This window comes from Lepus europaeus, chromosome Y (assembly GCF_033115175.1).
Source record: "Lepus europaeus isolate LE1 chromosome Y, mLepTim1.pri, whole genome shotgun sequence".
NCBI classification, from domain to species: domain Eukaryota; kingdom Metazoa; phylum Chordata; class Mammalia; order Lagomorpha; family Leporidae; genus Lepus; species Lepus europaeus.
The window spans coordinates 2,296,948-2,323,676 of NC_084851.1; the positions used below are offsets into that span (position 1 = coordinate 2,296,948).

The following is a 26,729-nucleotide window of genomic DNA, read 5'->3' on the forward strand; positions in this document are numbered from 1 at the left end:
AAAACAAAAATGTATCACATCTGGATCACTTTTTTATTATGAACGCCAATTTCAAACAGTAGAAAGCAGCAAAAAAAAAAGGTTCTCTGATCAAAGCTCAAGGAATGATGTAGTGTACATAAGGGACCTCAATGTCCTCGCCACTTTCACTGTTGCAACACAGTTCAAGCACCAGAGCCTGCACATGGCGGCCCACTTTTCTCTTCAACACACAGCTCACAATTTCTGTCATTCTGAGACAAAAAAAAAAAAACAGAAGGTTAAGGAGGTGACACAGAAGAGAGGGACATATTGTAGGCAAAGACAAGATCAAAGTTAACTATTGCTTGATACAGCTGGAAATTTAAGATCCCACTGAGCAGGACACCTCCACCCTCCCCAGCTACCAACTCACGGCTGATCTAGACGTTCCTTCAGCTTGGAGGCAGGCATAAAGAATGAGTAGAGCATGGACACACCCTGGGACAGCATGGTTATTTCCAGTTTGTGCTCCGTCTACAGAGGATGAGAAGGAGGAAGGGGAACGACCATCTGTAAGATTTGGATTTATACAACTACCAACCCCGTGGGTGGGGGAAATGAAGAAGAAAGGCACCTTACCTTGAAGTATTCTAGGAACTGCCTGAGGGTCATCTCCTCACCATTAGGCTGTAATCCATGTACATCAAAGCGATCCCATAAAGTCCATTCTTGGTTATAATACTTGGAAACAAAGAACAAGGGGAAGGATAGTTGTTATTCCAGATGGCCTGGCCACTATCAGCCAACTTGACATGTTAGGTCAGAGCCACTGAAATTCTTTATTCCAAGTAGTCTGATAGCCACATCTCAATTTAAGTAACTGTAATTCTTATAATGACCAAATAGCCACATATGACTGAGATCTTGTTACCTCTTTCACTCATTTTCCATCTCGTTTACTTTCCTCCTTTTAATTTCTTATAAGTACCTTAGCAATCTGGTTTTTTTTCAAAATGTGTGTCGTGCTCCCACTTTGTACACTGAATGAATGAACAAGGGAACACAAAAAGCAGATACCCAGTGACAGAAACTTACACGTGCCATAAGGAATACAGATGACTGCACACACATACAAACACACACACACATTTTTCACTCATATACATAGTTTACTAATGCGTAACATGACATCTCCATACAGGCAGGCTGTCACCCTTCTCACCTGGTGACGTGGTGGGGCAATGGGCTCAGAGAAGCTGAAGAATGGCAGAGCCAAGTTCATGAAGCTGTTCTTATAGGACTCAAGCTGTTGGTGTCCCTGCACTACCTTGTACAGCTCCAGACACACAAGGCCAACTACAGCTGATGTGGTTGTTGCAATGGCTGGGATGATCTTTCCTGCAATAAGCTTGCTCTGTGAATCAAGTGTGCCAGAGAAGTTATTTTTAGAGAAGGCTGAAATCTACACAAGAAGCTAAGTTCAAATTCTAGACTTAAGTAAGCTTGCACAGGGATGGAAGATTCATCAGACTGTCATTACCTTATGACGGTCTGCAGGAGATATATCATAGTTCTCTGCTCTGAGGTTGGATGCAGCAACAATGAAATCCATATGAAAGTTGCTATCATCATCCTGTTGTGAATGAGGAGGAGGGGGGAGAGGGGAAAGAATAAGAGTGAAAAGGATTCTTAGCTACATGCGAGAAGTATATTTCCCACTCCAACTACCTGCTAACCTCCACACCACAAAGGATGACTGGGCCCTGTTGTAGATCCATAACGCTGACAAAGCCTGAGAGCTGAGCCACTGTCAACCTATTTCCCTACCCAGATCAGGGCCCCACCAACAACCTTCTCAAAGTTGATGGGGTACATCTTGAACCCGGAGAGTTTGTCTGGACTGGGAAGCACAGCCTTGAGCTCCTCTAGATGGCTGTCATCTGCGCGAAAAGAGGAGACACGGTTAGTCCCTCTGATCCTAAGCCTGTTTCTGAGGTAAAATCAGTAGCCCAGGGTACACAAAGTGTTCATGCATATCATGGACACTTTGGGAAATAGTGAGACAAGAAAAATAGGAGGCAATATTCCCCCAGAGAAAGAGGTACAAAGATGTAGGAAGCATGATAGGAAAATTATGAAGCTATTAATAAATGATGAAGAAGCACTATCCAGCATAGCCAAGAGGCAACCCAAATTTCTGTCAACAAAATGTAATCCATGTAATAGACTCAGTCTTAAAAAGGAAGGAAATTCTGACACATACTTTTAACACACATTAACCTTCTAGGTGTTGTATCTGTCCATGCATTACTGAAGACATCACAGCAATAAAATAAATAAGACACAAAAGAAAAATAGTATGATTCTACTTTTTATATTCCTAGAATAATAACTTGTGGAAGCAGAAAACAGGTATGCTGCCTGAGACAGTGAGGAAGGGAAAAATGAGGAGAAACTGTAACAGGACTTGAATTTTTAGTTAACATTAAAAAGTCTTAGTCTTGTTGTACAAGAACACATTTAGCATTGCTGAACACACATCATAAACAGGTAATAGCCTTATCAGACTCTGACCATATTAAAAAAAGAGGGAGCAGATAGGATCTTGACAGAAGACAGAAAAGATATACCATGGATATCGAGGTCGTATGGAAGAATAACACACACAGATGAGGAGATACAGGGGAGGAAACATGAGACTGGAGTTGAAAAAGAAAATGAGTAAGGGAAGGAAGGAAAACTTCCAGACAGTAACAAAGAAGGGAACCATCAAGTCGGATTAATGTCAAGAAATTTGAAGGGCAAGATTCAGTGGGAGAATAGTAGAGATAGGTTACGTACATAAGGCGAGTTAAAAACAAATACATGGAAGGGAGACATGCATGAGAGATACAGACAAATATGTGCACAGAGGAACATAAAGAGGTGGCAATTATAAAGGAAAATATGGCAACTGATCTGAAGTGGTGAGATATGTAAAATGGAAGAAACACATTCAGGTGTAAGACACTACAGAGAGGAAGACACATAGCATGAGCCACATTGTAGATAGATGGAGATGGGAATTTGAGAATGAGGTTTGAGAAGACATACGGAGGACAACAGGATAAGGAGGAAAACAGAAAACAAAAAGTTTGGGGTAAATATTTACATGGGGATACAGGAGAAATTGAAGAGATAAAGCAGGTAAGGGATCAAGAAAAGGTAACACTCGTTCAGATCATATAGAGAAGCAAAGAACAAAGGCAAACAAAAACCAGAAAAGGGATAATGAACAGCTATTTCTGACATCTATTGTGGTAGGAAGAAAAGAAATGACACCTGCAACCAGTCATCCTTATTTCACACAGAATAAAAGTAACACCCAAAAAGATGGTATGTTGGTAAACCCTATGCCTATAGTCACAGAGAAGGGCCAAGTAGTGGTAAGGCTAGTGAGGAGACAGAGGTGGAGAAAGTAGAGTGAACTCCTGGCCTGCTGGCCAAAACTCACCAGGAGAGACACTGGCACTCTGCAGCTTCTGGTCAGAAACATGAATCCTGACACCAGACTTGGGGATGAATTCAGGTACCTGTAGAGACTGCAGGAGTGTGGCCACAGCAGGTCGGTCTTGAGAGCCCATCAGCCCATACATCTGGGCAAACAGGTTAGCAGCAGCCATCACATAGTCCAGATGTAGCGTCTGTGAGAAGGCAAACACACAAAGTCAGTTCTCAGTGGGGAAATCTGCCTGTTTCCTACCTATCCAACTTCCCCTTGACCCAAAGAGATCCCAGGAAGTTGAGACTTACATTGTTGACATCAAATGTAAGTGGATGTGGACAGCGTTTGGGTCCAGACCAGAACGGGGCTCCTGAGCTTGTCAGCTAGGAGAGGAAAGATTTTGGAGGAGTAGAACCTGAGTGTAGGAGACCAGCTGGCAATGCTAACACCTCACTTTGTTCCTGTGAGTCTAGACACTATTCTGGGAAACTTTTTATCAGAATAACAAAAAAAATCATAAACTTGTCACTCTGGCAGGCACTATACAAACTAAAGCTTAACATATATATGTTAACCCTGAAAAAAACCCCAATATATGAGTTATTATTTCTTCTTTACAGATAAAGTTACAGAAATACAAAGAGAAAACTAAATGGCTTGCTCTAATGTCAAGTCCATTGGGTTTCAAACCAACAATGGCTGTTAAATTTGCAACTATATAACTATAAAACTTTAGAACTATAAAGCTTTCCCTGGTAGTATCTACAATGTGAGATCAGAAACAATACTCGACACCATAAGCCAGGAAACCAGAAATGAAAAAAACCCTTTCCTGGTGGAAAAGGAAATAGGCAGAACATGTTTGCAGAACAGCAGCTTGTTTTTCTGAGATACCAATCCTTGGGTTGCCTGTGATTGCTGGATTATCAAAAACCTGGAGAACTCTCCTGTTTCCCAGAAAAGTACTCTGCCAAAAGGTCCAGAAAAGTGCCATAATACCTGGTTGGGAGGGAAGTTGTGGAGTAGCTGCCGGATGTTGTTAGAATACTGGGTGTGCCAGTGGTAGCAAGCCCAAGTCACACAGTCAGCCCATGTATATGGTCGCTGCAGCACCAGGCTACGCTGTAAGGCCTGCAGCACCTCCACTGGTTGGGTGCCTCCCAGCTGCAAAGTCCGTTCCACAAACTTTGGGTCTCTATAGGGAAGAAGCAAACAGCAGGATTATTCAACAGACCCAGAAGCAGGCTTCCTGAAAATCCCACACTCTCCATGCAAAGCCAGACATGATTCCCAAAAGGTGTCAAGAGGCTCAAACATAATAAGGTACAGATGTGAGGGAAGCAGACACAAGGTTTTTAGGCTTTGTTGGGCAGGGGCAAGCGTCACAGTTCAGTTGTTACACACGTGAGATACTGGTTGACATTTTCTGCAGGGTGCTTGAAGAGGCCTTCAAATTCATCCCGGGCCCACTGCAGACAAAGCAAACATTACACAGGGACAATGAATAACACAGAGGTTTCTAAACGTATTAGAAAGATTAATCAGTGAATCAAGCAAGTTGAAAGAAGCACTTCTGCTCTGTCAGTGTGCAACAGTGAAGTTTGTTAAATGTGGCTCCCCAAATTTCCTCAACTTCACACCTCTACTTTTTCAGTGGCTTATCTATACAGTAGTAACGCAGGTGCTTAGGCATGAAGAGCTACTCGTCAGGTCTGTGTACATTACTAGAATAGGGGTGTTTTTCCGCAAAAAGAAGGAAAATTCACAGCTAAATATAACAACAAAAATCCCCACAGGGACCCTGGGACTGGCAAAAAAACAAGGCAGTTCTGCATGTGTGCTGCCATTTTATACTTTAAATATGAGAAGTGTAAGACCAGTAAGTACAATCATTTGCAAAGTCATTTGGATCTCTAGATGCCAGAGATTCACTGGAGACTGTAGCTCTGTCCTACTGCCTACTTTATCATTCTAGAGAGTAATTTTTATGCTCCATGTACTTGCTACAAAGAAACAACCAAATACATATATATCTAGAGCTTATTCAAAATAGCAAATGCATGTTAAATGTTATAGAAAGGATGAGATACTAATTGTCATGGAAATTTTATGGATAAGGAATCCGAGGCATGCAGAAGTTTCACAGAAGTCTGAGGTCATATAATGAAAATGTTTTAAAACCTTTCTCATAGATTTCCCTGCATGTTGGGCACAAAAGAAAACGCGACCTACTAGAGGTTATATAAACATATAAATACACATGAGAGCCAAAAACTGACAGTCATGAGTACATAAATAAGTATATCCACTCATGCTGAAAGTGCTAAGTTGGGAAGACAATTTTTTTTTTACAGATAATTCCTCCTAAACAAAGTCTCAAATATTACACTAAGAAACACTCTAAACACACAATGGTGTGGTTCTTGGGTTGCAGATTAGGATTAGGTTATGTGTATCAGTTACTCAGGTGTATTTATTTTCTTCAACTAAATATGGCCTGTTCTATATGTATGGCCATTATGTCAACAGAAACTATTCTGATAAACTAACTGTTTGAAACATTTTGAGCAGCAGTTATGGAAATTTAAATATATACTTTAATGCAAAGTTTTTTTGTAATAACTCTGTTACCTTTGAAAAACAAAGTTAACAGTGCAGTCAGTTTTGCTCAGAAACACATTAGTGTTTACACATTCTCACTTTTCAGATGTTTACTGAAATTGTAGTCTTTAACTAACAGAAGATTTTTTAAAGTTAAAAAAAGTTTAAAAACGAAGTTGTTGGTACACATGAAAACTGATTAGCAGAAAGATTTGCCACACTGAGGCATACAGTTCTGGAATGCCAAGGGCTTCAAGACCCTGAGGCTATGTCTGGGCCTGTCTCTTTTACCTCCCAAAGAGCCCAAGGCTAATCACCTGCAGAGTGTGTTCAATGGCATTGGGGAAGTTCTTCAGTGTGCAGATGGGGATGGACTTCTCAGGTGGGTCCTGGCTAGAGTTGTAAGATTCCGTCAGGAAGGGAATAACCACTTGCACATTGCCCTTGGTGCCCAGTGTCCCTGACTCCAACAATGGTTTACGGTAGTACACGCAGCGGCGGTCCATGTACAGGCCTTCATGGAGGTAAAGAGGATGTATCATGAGAACTGGGAGAGGAGTATTAGGACACAATAAAAAAGGTACACCCCACCCTAATATGCACAATGATGGCTTTGCCCTATCCTCATGTGCCTAGAAACTCACGGGCATCTACATTGTCCAGGGCATTGGCTACACCATCCAGGTTTTCATAGAAGTCGTCATTGTAGATACACTCAGTGTCAGGGCCCACACGATTCTGGTGGCTTATTACTCTGACGTGTGGATTTATCTGACGCACAGATGCAGCAGCTACGTCAGACTTTAACTTCTGAATGGGAATGGAGGGAGAAAGCTGTTTGTCATACATTCACACACAACCTTGTAAACAGCTAACCTAACAACTGATTAAGTGATGAAAAGCCTTCACTCCAAATTCAAGAACATCAGCTGTTGTTCTGTGACAATGCCACATGTGGAAAATGTGAAATGAGACAAAGAGGGCCCAAGATGTATGCCACAAATAGGAAAAAAATTCCTTAGTTTTGCATTATTTTACCAACTGATTCTACCTTTTTCTTCATTTAATGAGACCCAGGTTAGGGATGACATCACCTAAATAAAAACAAAGGCACACAGGATCTTTTCAAAGCCAAAGCCAAAACCAAGACCAAGACCTTTTCTTATTTAAAACCCATTACTGATGATGCAACACTGTGGTGAAGTGTTTTAAAGCTGTGGCCCGCAGCGCCAGCATCCCAAATGGGTGCTGGCTCGAGTCCTGGCTGCTCCATTTCCTATACAGCTCTCTGCCATGGCACAGGAAAGCAGGAGAAGGATGACTCAAGTTTCTTGGCCCCTGCAGACCTGGAAGTAGCTCCTGGCCCCTGGGTTCAGATCAGCTCAGCACTGGCCACTGCAGCCATTTGCAGAGTTAACCAGTGGATGCCTTCATCTCTCTTCTCTCAAACTCTTTCAAATAAACAAAAATAAATCTTTTTAAAAAACTCTCCACTGGTAATACATTTTTCCTTGGAGAAAAATGAGCTGTCTCTATCATTGCACACCATAAAGTATAGTTTTGCTCAGGTTTTTACCTTTATCTGTTGGCACACTATTATGCTAGACATTCTTTTTAAATTATTCTTTCTTTTTTTTTTGACAGGCAGAGTGGACAGTGGGAGAGAGAGACAGAGAGAAAGTCTTCCTTTGTCATTGGTTCACCCTCAATGGCTGGCTCGGCCAGCATGCTGCGGCCGGCACAATGCGCTGATCCAATGGCAGGAGCCAGGTGCTTATCCTGGTCTCCCATGGGGTGCAGGACCCAAGCACTTGGGCCATCCTCCACCACACTCCCGGGCCACAGCAGAGATCTGGCCTGGAAGAGTGGCAACCGGGACAGAATCCAGCACCCCAACCAGGACTAGAACCCAGTGTGCCAAAGGTGGAGGATTAGCCTATTGAGCCACGGCGTCGGCCATGCTAGACATTCTAGTCTACATCCTTCGAGTATCTGAAGAAAATTTCATCTTTTTTTTTAAGATTTCTTTATTCATTTGAAAGTAAGAGTTACACAGAAAGACGAGAAGCAGAGAAAAAAAGAGAGAGGGAGAGGTCTTCCATCTGCTGGTTCACTCCCCAATTGGCCGCAATGGCTGGAGCTGTGCTGATCCGAAGCCAGGAGCCAGCAGCTTCCTCCAGGCCTCCCATGGTGGGTGCAGGGGCCCAAGGACTTGGGTCATCTTCTATTGCTTTCCCAGGCCACAGCAGAGAGCTGGATCGGAAGTGGAGCAGCCAGGTCTTGAACCGGCACCCATATGGGATGCTGGCAGTTCAGACCAGAGTGTTAACACACTGTACCACAGCACCAGCCCCAAAAATGTCATCTTTCTAATGAAAGATACTTTTGTCTACACTGTAAACCTTCCAAAGACACCTTTGTTTCTTACCACGTCCATACCCTACCTTTTCACGTATTAATGATATTCTCTGTGACTGTATTTGTTTTTTTTAAGTTATGAAACCAAGAAACTTTGTTCTATAGATTTTCATATCACATATTTAAATAGAAAGTAGAAAAAAATTAGACCATTTAAAAATCCTTAATAGATCCTACACATAATCCGAATTATCATAAAAATATTTTCCAATGCAAACTTCAGTAACAGGAGCCAAACTCCATTTATCTTCTGGTCAGATATATTTATGTACTTCTTAATGACAGCTAGATTCTCATTTCTAATGCATTCAACCTGGTATTTTGTTTGAAGGAAAATGCAGCACAGAAAAATAGTTTGACAGCCTATCAGCATAACTTGCAGGAGTTTAAAACTATATAGCAAACTTAACAAGTCAAAAATGTTTATAAGTTTGGTTTTAAGTAAATCTGGAATCCATATTCAATCAACTTCCATTTGGAATGGATATTTACAACTAGTACATATTCTGTCTCATGATACAGTGGTCACTTGAAAAGTGTTTCATTGAATTAAATGAGGATTTCCTGTAGTAGATTAGAAAATTCCACTCTTTGGTAAAATAAGAGTAAAAAAATCAAATAATGGTCTTAGTACTCTTAAAATGGCTATTGTAATCTTGTGGATTCAAAGAGTATTTTACTATTAATTTTCCTATTAGAAAAGGGCAGGAACTTCTTTTTAACATGTATTTCAAATGTCTAGAACCTACTATGTGGACTGTAAAGTTATAAGACTCTGAGCAGGCAGTAAAATTACTGACTTTCACAACGGCCTTCCATAACCCCAATTTACAGCACCGCATTCAAAATGGCCCAAAATCAACAATGCAGGAGTGGAGAAATTATGAAAACCTACCAAAGAAATGACCTAAGTGCTTGATAAATGTTTGCTGAGTTGAAGACTGACCGGCAGACAATTAAATTTGGACGCAGCTATGAGACACCCAGAGAGAGGTGTTCTAAGACACTAGGACTGAGAACAAAAAAAAAAGAGAGAGAGAGAGAGATAAACCCCATTCAACTCACTGTGACATCCCAAGGCCGGAAGAGAAACTGTCGGTTGAGATTGGACTTTTCAATGGTATCCATATCTGTCACTGTAATATTCCCACCCTCCCCACAGCCTAGTCCAATCATGGCAAAGTTCTTGAGCAACTCACAGCCAATGGCACCTGCACCCACCTAGAAGATGGGAAAGAGAGTCTGGTCAAGGTGACTGCAGATAGCAGGAAGCCATTTACTGTTCCATACTTCCCGTAGAGATACAAAGATGGAAGAAAGTCACCTATGCCACATATTTAAACTGCCAAATCACAAAAATCTATCATCATCTTAAAAATGGAAGCACTTGAGACCCAAAACAAAGAATATATCAAGTTTTCCTTCAATTCACAGAAAGTGAAAAAATGAATGTGATCAAGCCACCAAAAATCAGAAAGACCCAACTTCTGGAGACAAAAGAAAATTTAAGAGGGGTCAGAAGCTAGTAAGGAAGGTGAAGGCAGTGGGTGTCTACTCACCAGAAAGTACTTCTGCTTGCCCAGTTTCTCTTGTAGGTCTGAGCCAAATACGGCCACCTGCCCATCATAACGGTTCTGATGCTATAAAAAAAAAAGAAAGAAAGAAAGAAAGGAAGGAAGGAAGGAAGGAAGGAAGGAAGGAAGGACGGAAGGAAGGAAGGAAGGAAGGAAGAAAGAGAAAGAAAGAAAGAAAGAAAGAAAGAAAGAAAGAAAGAAAGAAAGAAAGAAAGAAAGAAAGAAAGAAAGAAAGAAAGGAAGAAAGAAAGAAAAAGAAAAAAAGGAAAAGAAAAAAAACCAGGAAGTCTAAGGAAGAGTTGCTTTAGAATTGCTCACAATGAAGTCATCACAGAGGACCCACATACCGGGAGACATCTGTCTTCCATGAAGGCTGCTTTGTTTTCAGGAAGGCATTCTAAAGCATCAAAGTACAACCACTGCATGATAGGCATAAACTTGCCAGAGCAGGCCTGGGGAGAAAAGGCTGTCAGTAGTTGAGGCTTGACAAGTGACAAGTAGAGGACACTTCTGGCCATGCCCTTAATCATCCATGCTGACCTTCATGACCTCCTGGGCAGCCAGGCCCCCAATGAAGGCATTTATAGGTGCCAGATTCCCAGCAGCTACATATGCCAACTTGCGAATGAGGTCTTCATCCAGGATGTCCTGCTGTCCTGGGGGCAAGGCTTCAGAATTCACAGTCTGTGCTAAGATCACCAGTTCTGCTGCATCTTCCTGACGAGTCAAAAAAGAACATGTCAGACCACTGTAGGAGGATAAGGAGGAACGAAATTGTAGGCAAATGGAAACATATGACAGCTTTGGTCCAATTCACTGGTTATCTCCCCATCTCTACCTCATTATGTGGTCGAGGAGATCGATTGTACTGAGAACAAAACCGATGCAGGGCCTGGAAGCCAATGTGCAGCTGAGCAGGGCGAGAATACTTGGCAAAGTCCGTTATCACAAAATCTGGCTCTGCCAATGACACTACTAAGGATTTCTGTGGAAAGTGGGACATCAGGATCAGAGGCCGGAAACAACTAGAAAACACTCAGAAACCTACCATCAACTCATACTCACAAAACTAATCTTCTTAGGTACTTTGACCTGACTGACAATGCCTCCACGAATATACTCAGAGAAGCTGGAGGTATCACATATGCTGAAGGTGTAAGGACCTAAGGGAAAAAAAGATGGAAGGGAATATGTTAAGTCATGTAACAACTCTCCCATCTTGCCATCTAGCACCATTAAAATTAAAATTAAAAACCAAAATACTTGTAGCACAGTCACTGTCAGCCTCTATTCTTACATTCAGGTATCTAAAACCGTTTCTCTCCTACCCCAGATACAGCTCAACCCCCTCAATGACTCTACTTCTAAACACTATTCTAAAAAGCCAAGTTCATAGCTCTTCCTTTTCAATTAAAAATTGTGAATACCTTCTATCCTTTTTGTCTACTTGAGTGTAGGAGACAGCAAGCACTCAGATACAAAGAATGAAACCTGTCTTTGATCTCCAGGGGTCTGCTCAGGCTCCTGAGACTCAGAACATATGAAAGAGATGTCTCTCTCTCCTATTCCAAACTCTAAGAAGTGTCATCAACTCTCCACCTGAAACTAAGTAAATTGTATACCATTAACCCAGATCCTTGGGAGAGGCACAACAATTAGGAGAGAAGTGTCTCTCCTTCACACAACTCAAATCTTGAGGACATGTCTCAACCATGTCTCATAATATGTCTCTGACTTTGGGGCTCAACTCAGAATTTCGCCTCTAGTCCAGTCCTCAGCCAACTAAAATGTTTCAGTTCTGATTAATTTAACTTCCTATAATAATTAATGAAGAAACCACTGATATCAGTTTTTAACCATGAGACAAGGCAGTACAAAAAAAAATGATTCCTGATAAAACAACAAATGCAACTAGATGCCTGATTATTCCAGCTTGTTGCCAAAGCACATGAAGTAGGAAGGATCACCCTCATTTGACGATGAGTATAGAATTCAGAGACAAGGACATATTGACTTCACAGGACACAGTTCTTGAGGACAGGGAAGCAAATTAAAGAACACCAGCCTTAGAAATATAATGCAGACCTGAGCATAAAGCAGAAAAAATTAACAAACAAAAAACTACCAAAGGCCAGGAAAATAACTATAAAAACACTAAGATCTCTTTGTAACTGAAGAATGGTTCTAGGAACTCGATGGATACAAAACTCCCACAGATGTTCAAGTTCTTCATACAAAATGCTGATCATACTTGCACACACAAACTCAAACTCAAACTCTAACTCACATTAAGACACTAGGACTGTAATATCTAATGCAACACAAGTAAATAGTTAAATGTGTTCCTGTACTATTCAGGTAAGAATGATTAGAATCCTGTATATGCTCAATATACATGCAATTTTTATCATTCGCATATTTTTGATCTCTAATTGTTCAATCATGGATGCAGAGGGACAGGACCTTAAAAGAGGGGGCAAGCATTTGAAATGGTGGTTAAGACTGTGCTTCATTAGCCAGCATCTCAAGTTGGCATGCCTAGTATGAATTCCAGCTATTACAGTTCTACTCCAGTTTCCTGTTATTGCACACCGCAGGAGGCAGCAGAAGTGGCTCAAGTCCTCAGGTTCTTGATACACATGAGGGAGATCCAGACTGAGTTCTAGGATCCTAGCATTAGCCTGGCCCAAGACAGCGGCTGCAGCTGTTTATGGAGTGAAACAGCAGATGAAGTTTGCGTCTGTGGAGGTGGAGGCAAGATGGCGGTATAGCAGTGGGATGTTCCAAGTCACACAGGGAAAAATGGATAATTAACGAGTAGAAGGAATACGAGGAAGCAGAGCAATAATAAAAAGTTTATGCAGAGTGGCCCAGGAGTTCACCAGAGTGTGCACAGGTCCACGTTGGGAAAACAGAGAGGTGCCCAAAGTGCAGAAAGGGAACAGCAAGGAGAACCAGTGAGGAGACAGCCACCACTGCCTCAGTGAATCAGGAGAGAGGTTGTGAGCCCACAGAGATGCATACACAGATGAGTGTGGAAATTTGGTGAACAGTAATCGGTGCTCTAAGCAGGAAGAAGAAGAAATTCTGGGGCACAGTCAGGAAGGGTGAACATGCCACGATTCCTCGGTGTCTTACCCCGCCCCCTAACCGGAACTGCAGCTGGCAGGGAAAGGCGACACTGATTGTTTACATTTTTGAGTGTAGGCAGCGGGCTGCACTTTTCCCTCCTGTGCCATGAACCCAAAAATTGCGGGAGCCACCTCACAACACACCCCACCAGAGAACAACAATCACAACAATTCAGAGTGACTTCTCTCCCATCATGCAAGTTACACAGCAAAAAATAAATCTGAAAAACAAACACAAGCTCTTTTTAGTGAACAAAGGAGCAGGGAGACCAGCCCTGGTAGGTGGTGCTTAGTACATCAAAGCCTGGGTACTCTCCTCCTTAAGCTCCCAGAAATAAACAAAGCTCCAGGAGGTGGAACTGCTTGCTTACACTGGCAACCAGCACAGACACATAGCAGCTCATAGCAGAGGGAAATCAACTTAAAAGTTAAATCAATCAGAAAACAAACAAATGCCAAAGAGCAAAGGGAAAATTCTGAATAAGAAAGAACCTATGAACTTGCCAAGGGAGCACTCTAAATCTTCATAAATGGAGACTGAAGAAAAAGAAATTGAAGACATGCCAGAAAAAGAGTTCAGAAAATTTGTATGATTACTTAGAAGTAATAAAAACGGATTCAAGATCTCAATGAAAAGCATTCCCAAGAAACTGAGATTCTAAAGAGAAGCCAAAATGAAATACTGGAAATGGAAACTTCAAATTGACCAAATAAAAAATGTTGTGGAATCTCTCAGAAATCAAATATATGAAATAGAAGAGTGAATATGAGAACTGGAAGACAAACTTCTGCAATTAATACAGTAATACTAAATTAATACAGTAATACTAAATATAAGAAAAAAAATTAGAAAATTAAAAATCACAGTTTTAGATTTACAAGATTGTATCAAGCAATGCAATGTACATATAATGAGAGCCCTGGAATGTGTGGAAAGAGAGAATGGATTAGAAGGCCTTCTTAATGAAATCCTATCTGGCTGGCACCATGGCTCACTTGGCTAATCCTCCGCCTGCAGTGCTGGCACCCTGGGTTCTAGTCCCGGTCGGGACGCTGGAGTCTGTCCCGGTTGCCCCTCTTCCAGTCCAGCTCTCTGCTGTGGCCCGGGAGTGCAGTGGAGGATGGCCCAAGTGCTTGCGCCCTGCACCCGCATGGGAGACCAGGAGGAAGCACCTGGCTCTTGGCTTTGGATCGGTGCAGCACGCCAGCCATAGCGGCCATTTGGGGGGTGAACCAATGGAAAAGGAAGACCTTTCTCTCTGGCTCTCTCTCTGCCTAAATCTGCCTGTCAAAAAAATAAAAAGAAAGAAATACTATCAGCAAACTCCCACAACATCCAAGTACAAGAAATACATAGAACCCCCAACAGACATGACCAGAAAAGGTATTCACCATGACACATTCTGGCAACGCTCAGCTCAGTGAAAGAACAGATCTTAACATGTGTCATAGAGAAACTGATAGATGACACTCAGAGGTAATCCAGTCAGACTCACCCCCGACTTCTCATCACAAACCTTACAGGCAAGGAGAAATGGCATGATATATTCCAAGTTTTAAAGGAAAAATACTTCCAACTGAGAATACCGTACCTTGCAAAGCTACCATTTATGAATGAAGGTGAAGTAAAGAGTTTCCACGACAAACAGAAACTGAAAGATTCATGTCCAGCCCTACAACACTGGCTCAAGTATGTGCTGCACAGAAACACAGAAACAGGAACTGCACTACAAAGAAGATGACCGTGGGAAATGACCTAGCTAAAATACAAAGAAAAACCAAAATACATAAACAGCTCTACTTAAGGAAACATGACAGGAAAAAGACAGTATTTAACACTAGTCACACTGAATGTAAATGGTATCAACTCTACAGTCAAAAGACACAGACCAGCTGAATGGATTAAAAAAGAAAACCCATCTATCTGCTGCCTTCAGCAATCACATCTCACCAGTAAAGATGCTTGCAGACTGAAAGTGAAAAAAGGGAAAAAAGATATTCCAAGCTAACAGAAACCAAAAAAGTAGCCATCCTAATATCAGACAACATAGACTTTAACACACCAACTATTAAAAAGAGACAAAGAATGACACTATATAATGATTAAAGGATCAATCCAACACAAAGACGTTACTATTATAAATCTATATGCATCTAATTATGGGGTGCCTGGTTCTTTGAAAGAATTATTATGGGATCTAAAAGAAAATATGGACTCAAATATAATAGAAATATGGGACTTCAATACCCCACTTTCAGCAAGGGACAGATAAAACAGACAGAAAATCACCAGGATGGCCGGCACCGTGGCTCACTAGGCTAATCCTATGCCTGAGGCGCCAACACCCCGGGTTCTAGTCCCGGTTGGGGCAACAGATTCTGTCCCGATGCTCCTCTTCCAGTCCATCTCACTGCTGAGGCCTAGGAAGGCAGCGGAAGATGTCCCAAGTGGTTGGGACCTGCACCCGCATGGGAGACCGGGAGGAAGCACCTGCCTTCTGGCTTCAGATCGGTGCAGTGTGCCGGCCATAGCAGCCATTTGGGGGGTGAACCATTGGAAGGAAGACCTTTGCAGATATTAACAGAGCCTTCCACCCCACAGCTACAGAGTACACATATTTCTCCCCTGTGCATGGAACTTACTCTAGGATTGACCATATGCTAGGTCATAAGGTGAGTCTCAGCTAATTCAAAAAAATTTAAATCATACCATGCATCTTCTCAGACCACAATGCAATGAAGCTGGAAATCCACAACTCGGGAATCTCTAGAGCATATGCAAACACATGGAGACTAAACAACATGCTCCTGAACAAATTGTGGGTCACAGAAGAAATCAAAAGAGAAATCAAAAAATTTCAGGAAGCAAAAAGACAATACAACTTATCAAAATGTGTGGGATACAGCAAAAGGTAAGAGAAACGTTTATAGCAATAGGTGCCTACTTTAAGAAACTGAAAAGTCGCAAAATAACTGAACTCTATTTTAGGCACAGAAAGCCAAGACACTCTGGAAAAAAACAAAAAAAAAGAAGACCTAAATGAAAGATCTCAGCGAGTGCGATCCCAGTGGAAAGAACGGGGCCATCAAAGGAGGTACCTTTCTCTGAAGGGAGGAGAGAACTTCCACTTTGACTATGACCCTGTCAGAATAAGATTGATGTCGGCGAACCCTAAAGGCTTCCATAGCCTCGGCAACTCATGACTAGAGCCTAGGGAGATTACTGACACCATAAACAAGAGTGTCAAATTGTTAAATCAACAACAGGAGTCACTGTGTACTTACGTCCCATGTGGGATCTGTCCTTAATGGGCTGTCCAATGTGAAGTAATGCTATAACTAGTACTGTAACAGTATTTTTACACTTTGTGTTTCTGTGTGGGTGCAAACTGATGAAATCTTTACTTAGTATATACTGAATCAATCTCCTGTATATAAAGATAATTGAAAATGAAAAAAAAAAAAACCCTGGTGTTAAATTGGAAATTACATAGAAAATTAATCAATTTTTAAAAAAAAATATCATGTAGGATCTCTGTCATTAATGTGCTGTAGACTGCGATTTAATGCTATAACTAGTACTCCAACAGTATTTTTCACTTTGTGTTGCTATGTGAGGGCAAACTGTTGAAATCTTTACTTTATATATACTAAACTGATTTTCTGCATATAAAGAGAATTGAAAATGAATCTTGATGTGAATGGAAGGGGAGAGAGAGCGGGAAAGGGGAGGGTTGCGGTTGGGAGGGAAGTTATGGGGGGGGAGCCACTGTAATCCATAAGCTGTACTTTGGACATTTATATTCATTAAATAAAAGCTTTAAAAAAATTTTTTAAAAATGAACTCTCTAAGTACCTCAAGGATCTAGAAAAACTACAGCAAGTCAAATGCAAAGCTAGTAGGTGAAAAGAAATAATTAAAATTAAAGAAGAAATCAACAAAATTGAAACAAAAAATTAAGCAAACTGAAGAGCTGGTTTTTTGGAAAAATAAACAAAATTGACACAACGTAGGCCCAACTAACTGAAAAAGGTGATAAGACTCAAATCAATAAAATTAGAGATGGTAATGGAAATTTAACAACAGACACAACAGAAATAACACCTAAACAGACCCATAACCAGACAGAAATTGAATCAGTAATGAACGCCCTCCCAACAAAGAAGAGCCCAGGACCAGATAGCTTCACTGCTGAATTCTACCATAAATTTAAAGAAGAAGTAAACCCAGTTCTTCTCAAATTATTCAAAACAATTGAAAGGGAAGGAATCCACCCAATAAGTCAATATCACCTTAATTCCTAAACCTACAAAAGATACAACAGAGAAAGAAAACTATAGACCAAGCTCCCTGATGAATATATTAGAAAAAATACTCAATAAAATCCTGGCCAAATGAATCCAACTACACATCAGGAAGAACACTCACCCAGACCAAATGGGATTTATGCCTGGAATGCAGGGATGGTTGCAAATTTGAAAATCAACCAATATGATAAATCACATTAACAAACAGGAACAAAAGCCATTTGATTATCTCAACAGATGCAGAGAAAGCATCTGACAAAATACAACACCCTTTCACGATGAAAGCTCTAAGCAAACTGGGTTTATATAGGAACATTCCTCAACACAATCAAGGTAATTTATGACAAACCCATGGCCAGCATCATATTGATGGGGAATATCTGTAAGCATTCCCACAGAATTCTAGGATGAGAGAGATGCCCACTCTCACCATTGCTATTCAATATAACTCTGGAAGTTTTAGCCAGAGCTATTGGGCAAAAAAAAGAAATCAGGCCGGTGCTGCGGCTCACTAGGCTAATCCTCCGCCTGTGGCGCCAGCACCCCGGGATTCTAGTCCCAGTTGGGGCGCCGGATTCTGTCCCAGTTGCTCCTCTTCTAGTCCAGCTTTCTGCTGTGGCCCGGGAAGGCAGTGGAGGATGGCCCAGGTCCTTGGGCCCTGCACTGCATGGGAGACCAGGAGAAGCACCTGGCTCCTGGCTTCGGATCAGCGCGGTGCGCCAGCCGCAGCGTGCCAACCACAGCGGCCACTGGGGGGGTGAACCAACCAAAAAGGAAGATCTCTCTCTTTTTCTCTCACTGCCCACACTCTGCCTGTCAAAAACAAACAAACAAACAAACAAACAAACCAAAAAAAAATTGAACAGAAATTGGGAAGGAGGAAGTCAAACTATCTCTATTTGCAGATAACATGATTCTGTATTTAGGGGATAAGATACCTTTGGAACTCCTAATTAGAGTTTTGTAAAGTAGCAGGATACAAAAACAACACCCAGAAATCAACAGCTTTTGTATACTCAGACAATGCCATGGCTCAGAAAGAATTTCCAAGGACAACCCTACAAAAGCAATCAAGTACCTTGGAATAAATTTAACCAAGTATTTCAAAGATCTCTACAATGAGAATTACAAAACATTCAAGAACAAAATAGAAGAAGATACAAAAAAAATGGAAAAATCTGCCATTCTCACGTATTGGAAGAGTCAATATCATCAAAATGTCCATTCTCCCAAAAAGCAATTTATGGATTCAATGCGATACCAATCAAAGTACCAAAGACATTCTTCTCAGATCTAGAAAAACTAATGCTGAAATCAAATGGGGGAACAGGAGACCTCAAATAGCTAAAGCAATCTTATACAACAAAAACAAATCTAGAGGCATCACAATACCTGACATCAAGATATACTACAGGGTAGTTATAATCAAAACAGCCTGGTACTAGTACAAAAAGAGATGGATAGTCCATTGCAACAGAATAGAAACCCCAGAACTCAATCCAAACTTCTACAACCAACTGATATTTGACAAAGGTGCTAAAACTAGCCCCTAGTGCAGGGACACTGTCTTCAACAAATGGTGCTGAGAAAACTGGATGTCCACATACAGAAGTATGAAGACCCCTACCTTACATCCTACACAAAAACCCACTCAACATGGATTAAAGATCAAAATCTATGCCACGACACTGTAAAATTAATCAAGAGCACAGGGGAAACCCTTCAAGACATTGCAGCAGGCAAAGAATCCTGGAAAAGACCTCAGAGGCACAGGTAGTCAACACGAAAATGAACAAATGGGATTACCTCAATTTGAGAAGCTTCTGAACAGTGAAAGAAACAGTCAGGAAAAGTGCAGAATAGGAGAAACTATTTGCACACTGTGCAACCAAAAAAGGATTAATAAACAGTATCTACAAAGAGATCAAGAAACTCCACAAGAACAAAACAAACAACACAGTTAAGAGAAGGGCCAAGGACTTTAACAGCATTTTTCAAAATATGAAAATCAAATGGCCAACAGACACAAGAAAAAAATGTTCACGATCTCTAGCCATCAAGGAAATGCAAATCAAAACCACAATGAGGTTTCACCTCACCCTGTTAGATTGGCTCACATACAGAAATCAACAAACAACAATGGGAATGTAAACTGGTAAAGCCACTATGGAAAACAGTATGGAGATACCTCAAAAATCTGAAATCTGAACATAGACCCACCATATGACCCAGCCATTCCACTCCTGGGAGTTTACCCAAGGAGCTATCTGCACCTCCCATGTTTATTGCAGCTCAATTCACAATAGCTATGTCATGGAAGCAACCTAAATGTCCATCAACCGAAGAGTGGATAAAGAAATTGTGGGATATGTACACTATGGAATGCATGGCAGTAAAAAAAAAAAAAAGAATGAAATCCGTTCCTTTGCAACAAAATGGAGCAAGTTGGAAAACCTCATACTTAGTGAAATAACCCAGTCCCAAAGGGACAAATACCACATGTTCTCCTTTATTTGGGAGAATAGCACTTCTAAAATAAAAGCTAAAGAAGCAACACTGACACTTTTAGAATCAGTGACTTGAACAGTCGAGGGAGAGTTTATTATTTTTATATTTTTTCCTCTGTTTTCTTTCTTTTTCTTTTCTTTTCTTCATACTATGTATTGAACTCTGTATGTAACGTAAGAGTTAATCATATGTATTTAATTCAATTGGAAAAAGATACACGTTAAAAACAAGAGAGGGAATAAGAGAGGGAGGAGGTAGTCTATAATTGACAAGCAGTACAGTTCTGCATACAGTCATACAGACTTAATTCCAAGGGTACAGCCTAAAAAATGGACATGGGACTCCAAACACATAAAAATTGGTGGTACAAATGCCATCTTAATTGTTAAAAGTGATTATATTAAATGTTAAAGTCAACATATAGATAGGTTTAAGTATAAAAGTGATCATATTTGTAACATCAAATGCCTGGTAATAATCATAGAATTAAAAAGGAAAGAAGGGCAAATATGGGAAGCAGTTCACACAGCGGACTCCTAGAATGACATTCGCGGCAAATACCACTGACCTCAGAATCAACCCTTAAGGCTTTCTTGTCTGGCTGAAGGGCCTGTGAGAGAATTTCAGGCATGGAAAGCCAAGACTTTGGCAAAAAATATCCTATGTGGAGGATCTCTGTGAAACCCCAGAGGAAAGAAAGGGCCATCAAAGAAGGACGTGGGGATGAGAGAACATCCACTTTGCTCATGGCCATGTCCAAATAACAATGCAGTCTATGGTCACAAAAGGCTTCCATAGCCTTGGTAGCCCATGGCAAGAACTTCAGGTGATCACTGATGTCATAAATAAGAGTGGTAATTGTTAAAGGAATGACCGAAGTCACTATGCACTTAGTCCCCATGTAGGACCTCCGTGCTTTTTGAGTTGTACTATCAGAACCGACTGCAAATCTTTTCTCAAACTGTACTCTCTATGCTGTGTGTATGTGTGTGGATGCAACCTGTTGAAATCTATGCTTAACATGGAGTTGGTCCTCTGTATATAAAATCAAACTAAAAATGAACCATAATGAAGAAGTAGATGGGAGAGAGAGAGAGAGGTGGCGGGATGGGAGTTGGGGTGGGAAACAGGAGTAATGGGGAGAAGAACCATTATATTCCCAAAGTTGTATCTGTGAGAAAATTCATTCTTTCAATAAAAACGTAAAAAAGACTGCTGTCTGCCTGTCTTTAGCTTTCAACTAAAATGAAATAATTAAAAGCTTCAGGAAAACTGATTGTTTTTTTTTCCCTCAATGATAGGATAACTGTTTTCTTTTTCTCTCAATGATAGGATCACATCAAGTTTTCACTAGATGTAAAAACTCACCTTAGGTGATTCAGTGGAAATGAGATTATCTCTATAAAAATTACAAAATCTTACATACCAAAAGTATGTAATCTTCACAACTGTTTATCAAATGCCATTGTTACCTAATTTCACTGAGTCTTATGACCTGTGACCTTACCATTCATTAAATTTTAAAATTTTGGCCATAAATTCTTTCAGAAACCTTTTTTTTTTTGGTCATACACCACTGTACTGAGCCACAAGTATTTTTCATATGTAGAAATGAACTTTATGTCTCTTTGATATCTTCCAAGTCTCAACATATTCAGTTTTTCTAGAGCTTCGTGAATATATAGGATTTATAACACTAACATTAATATCTTTTTTAATAAATTTATTGACAAGATTAATCATATTTAGACCACTAACAGACTGGTAAGTGACACAGTAAAATAAAAGAAAAGGAATAAACCAAGAATAAGTGAACTGTGCAGCATGAGATAGTTTTAAAAAGGCATTTCTAAAAGTTTCTGGAAAGCCAGAATTACCCACTGCATTACAAAGCTCTTTGAAGATAAAAACATTTTAGTTTCAGTTACCACGAAATTCTGACATGCTCTTATACACATTTTATCCGAGTTTTTAAGAAGGGATGATGGGGAGCTGGTGTTGTGGCAAATTCAGCTCTCTTCTATGACCTGGACAAAGCAGGGGAAGATGGCACAAGTGCTTCAGCCCTGGCACCTGTGTGGGAGACTTGAAGAAGCTCCTGGCTCCTGGCTTTGGATCAGCTCAGCTCTGGCCACTGTGGCTACATGGGGCATTAGCCAGCAGACAGAAGAACCCCCCACCCATGGCCTTCTGTAACTCTTCCTTTCAAATAAATAAATACATATTTTTTAAAAATGGGATGATGGATGAAGGGCAGTGAGAAAGCATTATTTTGAAAAACAGAAAAGGCTATCATTTTTCCAAACATGACACACAGCAAAAAACTCAGAGATCAATTCAGCAAGTCCCGGGGAAATGACTCATGAAGAAACACATAAAGGTAAATTACCATCATGATGCTTATAATCAGTGGTAGAAAATATGGGCATATTACAAAGGGAAGAAAAGTATGAACAAGAATTACTGAGGAAAACAATGCAGTCAAGTAACCCAGAACAGTAGTTCTGGGTTGAAGCAAAACAACTGTCAATATACACTTTAAACTCTTAAGAAAATTCTTTAAAAAATAAACAAGATAATGGCAATTTCTGACATGAAAAATAATGATCACGTACACATAAATGTTAAAAGGCATTCTTTGGGCATAAAGAAAATATTACCTGATGAAAATATGGGCCCAAAGACAGGCAGGATGAAAACTAAAAATTCTGAGAATTTGGGTGATTTTATTCATTATATTTCTTTGTAAATAATGTATTGCAAAGTTTATGCTACATATAAATAAAAATATCTGATATAAAGATGATAAAAATTAAAGTATTTTAAGGTTCTTTTATGTGAATCAACAAAATATCGTAAGCTACGCTAAGCACATATTAAGGATATACTACAAACTTAAAGTCAACAATTTAAAAGCAAATGGAATCAAACACTAGTGGCATGCACTCCAAATAACTTTGTAACTTCCTTTCTCTATGACCTCACAGACACCTCTCTAAGTCCCAGCTAAGACTCCAGACTCATTCTTGGCTTTTATTTTAGTTTGAAGTGCAGACATGTTACTACACAGCTTTTGTATTGGCTCACCTATTTTCCCTTTGTTCCAAGCAACCACTTCTCACTTGTGGCCCACCCCTGTGATGGCTATGACATACCCAGAACTTTGATCTCAAGAGGATGAATGCCATTCAGTTCATTCATGCCCTGAACTTCCGTGAAGGAGACAAAGTCTCCACTCTCAAATCCATGTCGGGTCTCATCCAGGCATGTAACAATCCCAGGGTTGTCCTATATGGAGGAAGAGTTAAACTTCAGAAGCAGGCTCAACTGCCAGCAGAAAAGAATGATTTGGTACTGTCCTGCTTATTCTGGAACCCCTAGGATTGGTCTTCTTACCTTGGTGACCATAGAAACCATAGCACTGAGTGGCTGCTCCCCATTAGAATCCATAACAATCATTTCCTTTCCAAAGTCACAGAACAGCTGCCTATAGAGGGAACCAAAAGGACTGGTGCATGACACCCATGAAAACAGACACTCCAAGTTCTTCAATATACAGTAAGTACTGGCCAAGCAAACTCGGTACACTGGTGACAATTAGGTGGCACCTTTTCATGCCATACTGGGAGAATGAATATGTAAAACTGAAAATTCAGATGTCTAAATGGAATCTGAAGACAATAAAAGCCTCCCAGAGTGCGTGTGGCAAGTGTTGGAGGAGAAGGAAAGATAAAAACTCACCCAAACAGGCCACGTGTGTCTGCTACCACAAGCTTGATGCCATGGTTGTGGCAGAACTCACCCACCTGCAGCTGATCCTCCAAGGGAGTGTTAGTAAGGACCACTACCTGTAAAAAAATCACAGGACTGGGCTAAAAGCCTGACGCTGTAAGTTACAGAGAGAACAAGCACCAAGTTTTTCTCTGGTTAAACCCTCTTCCACAAACTGTTGTACACTTCCTATGTGTGTCAGATTCAGGAGGGTAAGAATTGGTGAAACAATATGAACTCTTAGAGACTATGACAAAAAATCAAAGATGACCTGTAAAGAATCTGATGAACAACTATTTCATTTCTTTAACTAATACTCACTACTGCCTGTATTTTTTTGTGCTTGAGGGATCAAAAAAAAAAGTAACAATACTATTCCAGTGAAAACATCTTGTGTTTATCCCCACCAAACCCTATTGCTCCAATACTTAAGAAAATAGTTGTAGGGGCCACTGCCTGTGGTGTTGCAGGTTAAGCCTATGCCTGCGGTGCTGGAATCCCATATGGACACAGTACGAGTCCTAGCTGCTACACTTCTAATCCAGCTCCCAGCCTACGGCCTGGAAAAGAGGTAGAATATAGCTCAAGTGCTTGGGTTCCACACCCACGTGGGAAACCTGGATGAAACTCCTGGCTTCTGGTTTTGGATCAGCCCAGCTTTGGCAGCTTAAGCCATCTGGGGAGTGAATTTGTGGATGGATAACCTCTCTGTCTGTCCGTCTCTCTCTGTGACTCGGCCTTTCAAACAAATAAATGAATTCTCCAATACTTGTTCAGCCACAATCTATAGGATTTGTTTTTTACTGCCATCATTTATTCACCAGGATAAATTCCAACTCCTACATCAGGGATCCTTGCGCCCTAGTCCTCTAGTATAGAAAATCAGCTATTTAATTTTACTAAAAATTAGGCGCACTATTAAGCTTGAGTTTCACAAATACTCTGTAAGACCCACACTTCTGTTTATGCACAGGAAATAATAAGGCAGAAGAGGTCAAATGACTTTCTCTAGACCACACTCTAGAAGAGTTCAAGACTTAAACAGTAACAGTTTAGCTACAAAGTTCTATTACAACAATCCATGTACCACAATGTATGGCCATATCTTCCTTTAAATAGATGAATACTTAAAGGACAGCTCGGCTTCTCTTAGCGTTCTAGCAATAAACCTAAGATATCAGGTCACCCTGCTAGGTAAATATTTACTAAAGGAATCAGCAATAACATCTGGAAAAAAGATAAAGGCCTGCATATTACCTGGAAATCTCTAAGGAAGTCCTCAACAAACAGTGGTCCTGTGTAGGTGCTGACAGGCACGTAGCTGTTGAGTTCAGCGAGGCGGGGTTGGGATACTTCAGCTCGGTTTTTACCAATATCTTCTTCCCGTAGGTAGTACTACAGTATTAAAAAAGAGAACTGAACTACATGAGGAGTCTAAGGAGTTTGTCTTTCCAATGGTTAAGAAAGCAGAAATGAGGTACCTGAGAAGAGAGGTCAGCCCACTGGGCAGTGCCCTGGTCATGCAGGGTAACAGCTTTCACCCCACCAAGGATGATGTTCTTGGCAATCTCAACACCCAGGCCCTGCAGGCCTGACACTAGCACACTGGATGTCTGAAGATGCTTCATTGCTTCATGACCCAGCACATACCTGCCAGATTTAGAGAGGCCTCTGGGTGAAACCATAATCTTGCTGCACCTATTTTCAATACTCATCATTAGCTTTGGACCCACTTACAGCTGGCGGGAGTAAAGACCTTCATCTATGACTGTTTCAATACTTTTCTGCATTCCCTATGGATGGAGGAAAGAAAAACGGAGTTGGGAAAACAGGCATTAATGGAACATGGAGAGACGGATAAGGGCACTTTCTTCAGATCACGCTACATACCCACTTCTCCGATTTCCATGGAGAAAACACTTACGTTGGTTGGTTCTGAGGGCACTTCCGACATCACAGGGTAGGCAGGGAAACAGTGAGACTCTAGTGTTGAATCAGGCCCAGAAACACGACGTTTCTTAGATGAGAGTGAGCCTGACATCTACTGGAAAGCCAGCACGAAACATAAGGTACTTAAGGATGGGATTTTTTTGTCAGAAGCAATTCTGGGAAAGAACAGAGCTTTAGTATTAATATACCATCTTTAAAGAAACACAGGACATGTTACTAAGGTTATCCTGAAGGAAAACTGAGGCTGAGTTTAAACAGTGTAGGGCCCAAAATATTAGGTACAAACTTGCTAGATGAAAAGTGAGGCTCAGGGGCTTGCACAGTGGCGCACTAGGTTAATCCTCCGCCTGCGGCACCAGCGTCTCATGTGGGCGGGCCAGGTTCTGGTCCCAGTTGCTCTTCTTCCAGGCCAGCTCTCTGCTGTGGCCCCGGAGGGCAGCGGAGGATGGCCCAAGTGTTTGGGCCCCTGCGCCCGCATGGGAGACCAGGAGAAGCACCTAGCTCCCGGCTTCGGATCTGCACAGCGCCGGCTGATGCGGCCATTTGGGGAGTGAACCAACGGAAGGAAGACCTTTCTCTCTATCTCTCTCTGTAACTCTACCTGCCAAATAAATAAATAAAAATCTTTAAAAAAAAGTGAGGCTCAGTACCACCACTCAGTAATACTGAACCCCATTTTGATCTTTTTAAATTGCTTTTACAAATTTTATTTGAATGTCAGTAAAAGAAAAACATAGAAAATGAGTCTCAAAAATGTGAGATATCTCCCATCCAGTGATTCCCTTCCCAAATCCCCAAAACAGCCAGAGATGTGCCATGCCAAAGCCAGGAGGCTGAATTGCAATCACAATGACCTAGGATTTCAAACAGGCACTCTACTAAGGAGTTTGGGTATCCCAAGTGGCAACTAATAATTGTCTCACATGCTGACCAGAAACATAATTTTAAACTCTGATTTTTAAAGCGATTTATTTATTTATTTTATGTATTCATTTGAAAATCATAGTATTAAGCAGGGGAGAC

General features: G+C 40.9%; 1 protein-coding gene across 1 annotated transcript; it reads right to left on the reverse strand.

The window, feature by feature from the left end:
- Positions 1-97: 97 nt before the first annotated feature.
- On the reverse strand, positions 98-25,797 carry LOC133753984 (ubiquitin-like modifier-activating enzyme 1). Its single transcript, XM_062184623.1, has 25 exons — positions 25,681-25,797; positions 25,494-25,549; positions 25,238-25,406; positions 25,014-25,151; positions 23,727-23,833; positions 23,382-23,472; positions 23,141-23,273; positions 11,104-11,201; positions 10,877-11,023; positions 10,579-10,755; positions 10,386-10,490; positions 10,024-10,104; positions 9,530-9,685; positions 6,691-6,856; positions 6,364-6,560; positions 4,850-4,914; positions 4,445-4,640; positions 3,754-3,828; positions 3,455-3,644; positions 1,813-1,901; positions 1,502-1,594; positions 1,184-1,375; positions 601-702; positions 395-495; positions 98-233 (listed from the first exon to the last, which is right to left on the reverse strand). Exons 1-25 carry the CDS (start codon positions 25,795-25,797, stop codon positions 98-100), a joined length of 3,177 nt encoding a protein of 1,058 aa, XP_062040607.1.
- Between the last annotated feature and the right edge of the window lie 932 nt (positions 25,798-26,729).

Coding starts and splice junctions, on each gene's coding strand:
- LOC133753984 (XM_062184623.1), bottom strand. CDS start 25,797: ATGTCAGGCTCACTCTCATCTAAGAAACGTCGTGTTTCTGGGCCTGAT. Junction 25,152..25,237: donor GGGCTGACCTCTCTTCTCAG/GTACCTCATTTC, acceptor TTAATACTGTAG/TACTACCTACGGGAAGAAGA. Junction 10,756..10,876: donor CTCCTCGACCACATAATGAG/GTAGAGATGGGG, acceptor TTGACTCGTCAG/GAAGATGCAGCAGAACTGGT.